General features: G+C 50.1%; 1 protein-coding gene across 1 annotated transcript; it reads right to left on the reverse strand.

Moving 5' to 3' along the window:
• Window positions 1-5,976: 5,976 nt before the first annotated feature.
• Window positions 5,977-8,145, reverse strand: B3galt6 (beta-1,3-galactosyltransferase 6). Its single transcript, XM_051171022.1, has one exon. It carries the CDS (start codon window positions 8,126-8,128, stop codon window positions 7,148-7,150), a length of 981 nt encoding a protein of 326 aa, XP_051026979.1. The 5' UTR covers window positions 8,129-8,145; the 3' UTR covers window positions 5,977-7,147.
• Window positions 8,146-11,263: the final 3,118 nt, after the last annotated feature.

The following is an 11,263-nucleotide window of genomic DNA, read 5'->3' on the forward strand; positions in this document are numbered from 1 at the left end:
AGACCTCATGGCCCTACTCCCTCCAAGACATTATATCTGGGGCCTCCCGCAGCCAGCCCCAGATCTCTCATAGCCTAGTTCTGAGAGCTGAGGCAGGTGGGCCGAGAAACACACTCGGGTGTGGAAAATAGCCTTGATTCTACCTGTGCTGGCTGCCTCCATTGGCATGCCTGTCTGCCTGTGTGTCTGGTGGTGGTTCATGTGGGCCCTGACGGGAGGATTTAGGAACAAAGGGTCTTTGTTTGGAAGGATTTAAGGCACAGCCCCTTGCTCTGGGGGCAGTGACTCACAGGTTCTTCTAGGAGATAACATCAGTTTTGCAACAGCCAGCATGCACACATGTAGCCCAGCCCCAGCAAGAATCCAGCTTCTGCACCCAACACCCCTAAAACAACCCAACTGAGACCTGGTGATACTCGGTGGCGGTGGCAGCCCAAACTGGAGTAAACAAACAGGAAGCAAAGGGTTGGAGCTATGTAAGCTTCATTTTCTGCCACTGAAGTATCCCAAACAACTGTTCAGCCCCAAGCCTCAGCCATCTCTCCGCCTTTCCAGATGCCTGGCTCTCCAAAGCATTTACAGGGGATTATTATTCAGGGCTGACAGGGCTGGAGGGCCCATCTAGTATACAGGGAGGTGGCGGGCGGGTAGAGGGGGCTAAGACTGACCTGCCACCACCTCAGGGACCACACGGATGTTCACTGACCATCACTTCCTCCCAGGATCATAAGTAAGAGGCTGTGAAGGTGGACCAAAGTAAAGACTGGGTCAGCCAAGACCCCCAGAAACCATAGAAGGGAGTAGCTGGGTCTCAGGTTTCCTTTTCCTTGGGTCACTGAGCACGGTCAGGTCCTGGCCTAGAGGAGAGGCAGGGTTTGATGCAGGCTCCCATGGCCTGCTGTCACAGCCGGCCTGGCCTCAGAGAGGCAGTTGCTACCTAGGGTATCTACAGTATGAAGCTGATGTGACCACACATGAAAACCGGGAGCAGCATTTTCCACGAAAGCCAGCTTGGCTGAGCTGAGCTACACGGTGTTGTTGGAAAGCCCCAAGACAGTGAGAAGGGAGCTACAGTCCATGGGAATACTGCTGGGGACACACTGCGAGTCTTGTTGGTGGCCATGCCTTGTGCAGCGGACCTGAGTCTAACTAGGAGCTGAGATGTGGGTGAGGCTCAGGTGGACCAGGTCTAGGTGTCTTGGCACTTGCCACCTCTCCCTTGTTTCACCCCAAGTCTCTTTGGTTCTCCCCACTGATTTTCATGGCTCCCTTATCTGCCATGGGGAATCTCAGGGAGTGAGGAGTGGAGACCCGCAGAAGCCACCCCAGAGCACGGCAGGGGATAAGCATGCCTGTGATGGGACAATGTGCTGGCTCGTTTTATGTCAACTTGGCACAAAACAAGAGTCACTGGCAAAGAATAAACCTCAGTTGAGAAAAATGCCTCCTTAAGATCTGGCTGTAGGGCCGGACAGTGGTGGCGCACGTCTTTAATCCCAGCACTCGGGAGGCAGAGGCAGGTGGATCGCTGTGAGTTCGAGGCCAGCCTGGTCTACAAAGCAAGTCCAGGACAGCCAAGGCTAACAGAGACCTTGTCTCGAAAAACAAACAAACAAACAAAAAAAAGAGTAACAGGTGCATTCAGTCTGGAGTAAATGGTACTCGTGGGGCAGAACAAGGGGCATCTGGCCATGATGGCTGAGAGGTGCCAAGACATCCAGGGTAATGTAGTCAGCGTGGGAAAGGAAAACATTGGGCTAAGGATTGTCAATCTAAAAGTGATGTGCAAGGTAATATCTTGTCGTCGTCGCCATCATCATCATCATCGTTGGGAAATGCCCGGAGGGGCCCATTGGCTCAGGGCCCCACCAACAATACCAGCCAGATTACCCTGCCCAGTCCAGAAGTAATGGAATCATAGGAAAATGGGAATTAGGTATTACTGATCTAATGCATGTTACTGATGGCAGCACAGCCTTGGATCTGGCCTCAGGCACAACGATTACATTATCTTCACAGGCTGACTGTTACAAACTAAGTACTGGTGTTTACGGCCCTTTGCCTCCAGGGGCAGTGGGAATAATTCTGGGAAGAAGTGGATTGACTTCTCAAGGTCTTATTGTACATCCTGGTATTATGGATGGGGATTGTAAAGAGGAAATAAAAATCATGGCATATTTAAAAAAGGAGATGCAGATTAATGCAGGGGATAGAACTGCTCAGCTGTTACTATTTCCTTACATTAAGGGCAAAGCCGCTTTCAGATGCATTCAGAAGTACAGGGAAACATGTGTTCTGGCAAACAATGGTTAATGATCAGAGACCTAAATTAATAATACAAATGAATGGTGTTGAATTACAAGGTCTGGTCGATACCGATGCCGACATCACAATTATCTCAAGCAACGTATTCCATTCTTTAGTCTCCTTCTCCTATTGTTTGCGTTAGTCGGATTGTAAGGGAGGTAGGCTTCTTTAGTAAGTTCATAATAAAATATAGTTAAGAAAATTGAGCCTGCTGGGCATGGTGGCGCACGCCTTTAATCCCAGCACTCAGAAGGCAGAGGCAGGCAGATCTCTGTGAGTTCGAGGCCAGCCTGGTCTACAAAGTGAGTCTAGGACATCCAAGGCTACACAGAGAAACCCTGTCTCAAAAAACAAAAACAGAAACAAAACAAAACCAAAAAAAGGAAAGAAAGAAAATTGAGCCTACAGGTGGCACCCAACGTGCTTTGGGCATCATGGGTAACTTAGCTTCTGGTGCTGCAGAAGAAGATACAGGCTTTCAAGATAAAGCAATGCTCTTTCAGGGTGTCAGCAAAGTCCCAGCTGCTGTTACCCAGTGCTTTCCTGCTTTATATCCAGAGGGAAGTTTTTGGTTTTTTTCTGGTCCTTTTACTGTATTACATCTTTAAAAAGATTGGAAGAGAGACTGATAAGATATGAAAACTGGAAAGGTCAGTAAATTCTATCCTTCTGGAAAGGATTGCAGAGTTGGCTGTACAACTATTTACTGTATATGAGTGTTTTATCTGCAGAAGAGAGCATCAGATCACATTATAGATGGCTGTGAGCCGCCACGTGATTGCTGGGAATTGAACTTAGGACCCCTGGAAGAGCAGGCGCCCTTAACCACTCAGCCATCTCTCCAGCCCTGGGGCCATTCTTATTCAAACCACAACACCCACTATTTTGCTGTCTTGAGGGGTTGTGCACAATAGGACAATAGTGTTCCAACTGACAGAACACAGTTTTTGTTTTTTGTTTGTTTGTTTTTTAAACTGGGGCCTCCAATGACATCACCTAAAGTAACCACAACTACAGAGACCTGATTTCTGGATAAAGCTTCTTTTATAGGATCAGAAGTCAGGCTTGAACCTGTCTCCTGTGGTGCTTTCTGCTGACAGGTGATGCTTCCATACAGTACACTCAGGGGTCTCTCTACACATTTAAAACATTACATCTTCAAAGGAAGCTTTTTGTTGTTGTTGTTTCTGAAGACAGGGTTTCTCAGCGTAGCCTCGGCTGTCCTGGACTCGCTTTGTAGACCAGGCTGGCCTCGAACTCACAGTGATCCGCCTGCCTCTGCCTCCCGAGTGCTGGGATTAAAGGCGTGCGCCACCAGGCTGGTTAAAGAAGTCTTTCTAACTGACCAGATTTACTACATCCCTCCTCCCCCAAGTGTATGTCAGGTGTAAAGACCTGCTGAAAAACATTCTCAAACAAGTGGAGCCCCTAGAAGAGATAAAGCGGCAAAGAACAAATGAGCTGGTGGTTGGGGGAGTGAGTGGCCCTCAGACCAATTTAACAATGTGCACAAGACTCTCCAACCCGTTGAACTGCCTCCAACTTTTGCAACGTGCTTCAGATTTTCAGCTTTCATGAGCTGTCCCCCATGCTGTGGTGAGCTGTTCGTGATGCAGCTGTTTTTGAGAGATTCTTTTTGTTTGCTTGTTTGCTTTCGAGACAGGGTTTGTGTTATAGCCTTGGCTGGCGTGGAACTCTCTTGAGATCCACCTGCCTCTGCCTCCAGAGTTCTGGGACTACAGGCGTGTGCCATGGTGCTCAGCTTTGAGTGATTTCTTATTCTGTAACTAACCCTTCACCCACATTCCTGTTAAGTAACCCCAGTAACTCATTGGTTTACCAAACTGGATTTTGGTGCTATCTTACACTTTGGTCTGTCACTGGTTGTTTTCTGGGTTGAGTAGATTTCTCCCTAGGAATCACACACCTCAAATAGTTAGCAAAAATAAGCTCACCACTTTTAATCCCACACAGGGAGGCAGAGGCTAGCTTAGTCTACAAAGCAAGTCCAAGACAGCCAAGGCAGGCTGGAGAGATGGCTCAGCCATTAAAGGCTAGGCTCACAAGCAAAAATAAGAGTTCGGTTCTCAGCACCCATGGCTGTCTATCCAGACACACACACACACACACACACACACACACACACACACACACACACACACACACACACACACACACACACACACACACACACAGAGACAGCCAAGGCTACACAGAGAAACCCTGTCTCAAAAAACAAACAAACATAATGCCTCACTGCCATATCTGGGTTTTTTCATGGGTACCAGGGAGAGAGATCAAACTCCAGTCCTCCTGATTACAGGGAGAGCGCTTTCCTGACTGAATCCTGATCCATGTTGTTCATTCGGAAGGACAGAGGCCTACCTATTCCTTAAGCAAGTCCAAGGTTAAGGTGAAGCACCAGGTGAAAGCGATTGGCATGAATCTCAGCCTTTCTATCAGCACCCCTAGAAAGCCACCGGCCCTGTGAGGACATGGCCCCTTTAAGCCCCACTGGATCTCACAAACTCTTACCTAGGAGCAACATACACACAGGGCAGTTCATCCTCTTGTCAGGAGCCCAGCAGAAAGTGTCCTGGGCCTCCTAGTCTGATCCTTACAGGCCTCAAGACTTGACTACCTCACATTATGAAGATAAGAATCACAGTTAAGGACAAGAACACCCTTCTTTCAGATGCAGGGCTTTACCCTCCAGTCCTGAATAGTCTACTTTAAAGGAATAACCCAGCGGGGCATGGTTTTAAAGAAGGGGCAGGAGGAAACAAAAGATAGGAAGACTCCAAACATTTTAGTTTACAAACTAAAAACTTAAAAGGCAAGTTGATGACAGTTAGGGCATGTCTCTCCCCACCCACAGTACCACAAATGGAGCAGTCAAGGCTATCTCAGATTGTCCATTTATCCTCGAAGCACTTTACTTTTGTTTGTTTTTCCAAGACAGGTTCTCTCTATGTAGCTATGGCTGGTCTCAAACTCAGAGATGCTCTGCCTCCCAAGTGCTGGGATCAAACGCGTGTGCCACCAGGCCCAGCTCTATTTTTCTAAGTATACTATCATTTCTTCTTAACATTCAAAAGGGGGTATGTAATATTGTTAGTTTTTGTGCCTGGAGTGCTAGGAATAGCAAATACTGTTTCCTTAAGTGAAAATTTGGTAAGTCTTAACTCAGACTCTTGGAACTTTGTTGAGTGAGAAACAGGGAACACGAAGGCGTTTGTGGAAGCTTATATTCACCACAGCATAAAAACCATGTTGTGTAACTCAAAAGCCTTTTTGTGTGACTTGAAATAATATGCTTGAGTTTGCTACTAGGCAGCTTTGATAAGAGCAAGGCCTTAGAAACAAGCCCACTGGCAGCTCAAATATGAGCCTAGCCCAGGACTGGCCTAGCTATGCCAATGAACTAACTCCAAGGTGGACCTGGTATGGCAGTCCAAAGCTGCTGCCCAGTGAAATACAAACAGAATATTGGGGATGGCCTCTAGAATCGAACTGCCAGTGCTCCCGTGACAAGGCTTCTATAGCCTGTGTTGAGACTCTTTGTGGACCTGGCCTCAGTGACCCCTGAACTGCTGGCACTGATGCTATGCCCCCTTAACCCTGCCTGTCAGTGCTGGGCATTGGCTTATGCTCTCAAGGGCTGTCCTTCCATCCAGTCTCCCACAGTTGAAGGACTTCACAGTGAACAGTGGCTGAACCTGCAAGCTTGAAATGTATTCACTGGAGATTACCCAGTGGAACCCAGCAGCAGCACCGCTGCCCCCAAAAAACTGTTCCCCGCTTGGTGAGACATCTGTTTAACTTTTATATTAGCATGATACTGTAAGGAATGTTTGTGTGAATAAACCATTTTGAAAGAGAAACTTTGTGTGGACAAAGTGCCTTACAGTCCATAGGCTCATGACCTCCGAAAGCTTTTACGTCTGTTCAGAAAACAAAAGGAAGGGGACTGACTTATGTGTAAACCTGAAAGAGAAATGGACAGTTTAAACATTCTATGTTTTAAACACACCCAGCAGTGGGGTTGGCCACTCAGCCTGTTGACAGATTAATCCACAGTTACAAGTTCTGACACAAATATTTTTCTTAAATAGCTAAGAAGTAATAATTTAAGACTTGCACTCTTTTTTTTGAGACATGGTTTCTCTGTGTAGCCCTGGCTGTCCTGGACTCACTATGTAGACCAGGCTGGCCTCGAACCCAGAGATTTTCCTGCTCTACACAAGCTTGCAATATTTATAAATAAGTTCCAAGCAAACAGAATTATACTTACTAAATTCTATCCACAGAGACAAAAATACTACTTCTAAGCTAGTTGACTTGGAAAATCAAGTCTCAGACTTGTATATGACAAAGGGTAAAAACAGGAGACACGACAGAATGGAACTTTGTCCAAATACAGTGACAATTTTGGCAAATGGCATTTTGATGGTAATATACAAATGAGCCCAACAGTCTGCAGGTTGGTCTGTGAACATTCAAGATGGGCAGTGAGCTGTAGAGCCCAGTAGGGGCAGAATGAGGGCACTACAAGCTCATCAAGAGAACGGCCCTGCCCTCACACTCCAAATAGCTCATAGGTGGCATTACACGGGCCAGGGAGTGTGTGTGTGTGGTGCAGATGCAATCTCCAAACCCATAACCAGATGCCCTTACACAGGCCTTACACAAGACCAAGAATGACGGGCACACGTGGCGGATAGCTAGCTGTCTCTGGCCTCAACGCTAATTGGATAAGCCAGGCTCACCCCAGATAATTGGCCAGATTGTCCAGGCAGCGTGGCCTGTTTCGGGAGAGGCCACGGCATCTGCAATGACATCAGGGAATGCCCTCCTTGCGCTGGCAGCACTGGGAGGGTGGCGCTGACCAGTCGTAGACATAGGAGAGGCGCGACTGCACCTCCTGCTTGCACAACTGGCCCCTGTGCAGCAACATCTGTTGCTTCTCCAGCATGTCCTCCGGGCTCTGTTTGTGTGTCACCAGGTACTGATTGCTGCAGCCTCGAGATTTGTATTCCGTGTCGAAGCGTGGGTCATGCTCCCGCTGCACATCCACCGGTGCCAGCCAGGCGCCCAGCGATACGTCTTCACTGTGCCACAAGCGCAGGTACTCGCGGTTGAGGCGCAGGTAATGCACCAGGTCCGCAGAGAGGACGTACCCACCGCCCAGAGCGTAGGGCAGGTAGTAGTCGCAGAGTTGCCAGGCAGCTTCTCGCCAGCGACCTCCGGGCTTGACGCGCCCGCGCCCAGAAAAGAAGCCCCAGTAGAGGCGCCGGCGGCGGGCAGGCTCGCGTGCGCGTAGCTCCACCAGCAGAGCGTCCAGGCGCGCAAAGGAGTCATCGTCCGCCTTGAGCACGAACTCGAAGTCCACGTGCTCATCCAGCCAGGTCAGCATGGCCAGCACCTTGGCCGTGAGGTTCTCGTAGGCGTCGCGCAAGCCGGGCAGCAGCAGCAGGTCCCCGTGCTGTGCTTGCTCCAGCTCCAGAGCGCGCCGCTCCTCCGAGCCCAGGCCGCCGGTGCCCACGGCGAAGCGCGCCCACACGTCCACGGGGCCGCCGCGCCTCGCCTGGGACAGCCACGTGTTGCGCACCGCGCTGCGGCGCTCGATCGCGCGGGGCGCGCTGGCCACGAGCACCGCCAGGAAGGCCTCAGCGCGGGGCCGAGCGGCGCCGGCGGCAGCGGCGGGCGCGTCGCCCTCGGCAGCGCAGCGCGCCAAGTACAGCAGAGCGGTGCTGCAAAACGCCAGGCAGCCTAGGCCCAGCACCGCCCGGCGCCGCCAAGCGCGCCGGAGCACCTTCATGGCGCGGGCGGGCCGGCGGGAGGTCGCCGAGCGCGCAGGCGCGACGGGCTGGGCCTGGTAGGATCTGACGTCCAGGGCGTGACCTCACGCGCCGCTCTCATTGGTTGGCTCTCGGAGGTTGCTTCCGCCCACAGGAAAGATGGCGGCGCCGAGGATCGCGCCCGAGCCAGTGACAGCTCTCATGGTTCCCGGTCGTCTTACCCTTTTCCCGGAAGAAAGATGGCGGCGGCCTGAGCCGAGGTCGGCGTAGGACTTCGCGGGCGCCCAGCACCGCTCCTCAGGCCCGGCGCGTCTGGAAGCCGGGGGTGAGTGAGGAAGGCCACCCGGTCCACCGTGTGGGACCCCTGGGCCGCCCTTTCTACAGTGCGCCCGCCCTCTTGTCCGGCTGCCTCTGCTGGAACTCACTCTGCCGTGGGGGACCGAGGCTCGGGGCTCTGTTAAACCGGGTGGCGTTGTGACCTGGACTTGTGGGGTCCAGCGTCTCTACCTCGGTTCCTTCTTCGGTAAAATGTGCGCCATGAAATCTAGAAGTACGAGCTGGAAATTGAAGGCCTGTGTAAACAAACAACAAAACCCTTTGTAGCTGACCCGGCTTTGGTGACAGTTCTCTTGGATACTATTTACTGTAGTTCCTAAGTTGACAGAGCTTGTATTAATTTTATTAATTTTTGGTTTTTCGAGACAAGGCCGCTCTGTGTAAGAGCCTGGCTGGCCTGGAACTCACTCTGTAGTCCAGGCTGGCCTCGAACTCACAGAGATCCACCTGCCTCTCCTCCCAAGTGCTAGGGTTAAAGGCGTGCGCCACCACTGCCTGTCTTAATTTTTGTGCTGCTGGAGGAGATCGAGGCCAGCACCTTATAAACGCTGGGCAAATGCTCTACCACGGGACTAAGAAGGCACCAGACCCGTAACAGCTTTTGAACTGTCTTAAACAGTGTTTTTTAGAATGTGATGATTTTTTTTTTTTTAATTTTATCTTCTCCTTTTGTTGTTGTTATTGTCAGACAGGGTTTCATGAAGCCCAGATTGGCTTGAACACTTCCTACATAGCTGAGGCCGGCCTTGAACTATTGATCTTCCTGTCTGTGATTGCCATACTTTCAAGGGGCCAGGCTGGTCTGCTAGGCAAGTTCCTGGCCAAGTAAGGCTATATAGCGAGACCCTGTTTCAAAACAAAAACCAAAAGCGAGCAAACAAAAAGAAATAGTCTGGTCTCATCAGAATTGTGATGTAAGGATGGCAGAGACGTACAGGCATCTCTCAGCCACCCTGTGTGGCTGAGCCCTGGGTGGGCTGTTTATTCCTAAGCAAAGTCCAGCTTATAAATTAGAACAGCTGTGACTCACTTTGACAGATACAATGGCAGCTGTGGATGGCAGGTCACTTCACTGCAGGGTGACTAGCTTCTTTGTTGACCGCTTGTCGGGGACTGATGTGTGTAGGAGCTGTGACAAGGTGACTCCCTGGAACCCTAACCCTAGGGGCGCAGGCAGCTGCTCCGCTTGTGTAGGCGTGCAGCAAACTAGCATCATGATAAATGACTCCCCTGGCCTAGTAGTGGGCCATGTAGCTCTGCGACAGAGTGCTTGTCTAGCAAGAGAAAGAAAAAAAAAAAACCAAAAAACCTGAACCAAAAAGGAGGTCAGTTGATGGACTCCTGGTTGTTTGGGGTTGCTCCCCCTCCACCCCCCAAAAAACCAGGTTTCTCTGTGTAGTCCTGGCTGTCCTGGACTTGCTTTGTAGACCAGGCTGGCTTCAAACTCACAGCGATCCGCCTGCCTCTGCCTCCTGAGTGCTGGGATCACAGGCGTGCGCCATCATGCCTTGCTAACTTGGGGCTGCTTTCTACATAAGATGTGGGAGTGACTGCTCCCTGTGTTTTATCAAAAATAGAATTGAGAACCTTGTTATTTCAAGGAGCAGAGTAGAGCTTTTTGCCTTGGGTGGCCACAGACTCCCTTAGCTCCTGGCTCTGGTAGGGCGTGCTCTCTAGGGCACCTTAAGTTCCAGGGGCTTCACTGGCCTCCGAGTGTTAGCGCCCCTGGAAACAGCGCTGGCTGAGTGTCTTTTAGATTCTGATAGCATGGCAATGTTGGGGTAACGTAGCTAAGTCAGGCAGGGTCTGTTCCAGGGGAGACAAGGCTGCTCCTGGAAGCCCAGCGATTGTCAGGAAGATAGATTTTGGGAAGAAGCAAGCGTGCTTTCCGTGTTGTGTGTACAAATAGACTTCCTGGGCACTTCACGTTTCCTCGTGTCCTTGGTGAGCATGAGTGAAGTGCATGTGTGCGTGTGGTCTTGCTAGGTTGCCTCAAGGGTTGGCTGCTGACCATAATCTACACCTATTCCCCACACAGTGCACGTAGGCCCCGAGTCCACACAGAATTCTGAGGTGGAAAGTAGGGGCCACTTAGTAAGAAACAGACACCACAAAGGTCAGATGACTTAACCAAGGTCACAGAGCTCAGTGTTCAAGTTGGGATCTGGAGAGTCACACAGCCATGTGCTAACCCTGGAATAGTGATGAGGGAGGGGTAGGGTCATATTTACTTTGTTGTGTTGTTGGCAGGCTATACTGTTGGTATGTGGGATAGATCAGCACCTGGCAGTGGTGACAGCTCCGAGCTGGAACTTTAGCCTGGCCAACTGAACACCTCCAGTTTCTTTTCTTTTCTTTTTTTTCATTTTTTCATTTTAAAAATTTCAGTTTCTTTTTAAAGAATAAAAACATCATTTGTTGTTGTCTTCCTCCCCTCCCCCCGCCCCTTTATTTTCTTCCTGTGGTACTCGGAACCAACCCCCAGGACTTGAGCGTGCCAGATAAATGTTTTATGCCTGAGCTATAGCCAGCCCTGTACATGTGGCTTTTGTTTGTTTTTTGAGACAGGACCTTACTGTTTACTCATGGCTGGCCTGGAGCTCACAATGTAGACCATAGAGATTCACCTATGTCTGGAGGAACTCATAGAGATCCTCCCATGTGCTGGGATCAAAGGTGAATGCCACCTTACCCTGCTTGAACATAGGGTTGTTCTGATTATTTAATCATGTTATAAAATGAATGTGTTTAGTGAAACATGTACTGGATTCCACTTACCTATGGTGATCTGTCCTTTTTCTTTTTCCTTTTTTTTCCCC

Source organism: Acomys russatus, chromosome 29 (genome assembly GCF_903995435.1).
Source record: "Acomys russatus chromosome 29, mAcoRus1.1, whole genome shotgun sequence".
Lineage (NCBI taxonomy): Eukaryota > Metazoa > Chordata > Mammalia > Rodentia > Muridae > Acomys > Acomys russatus.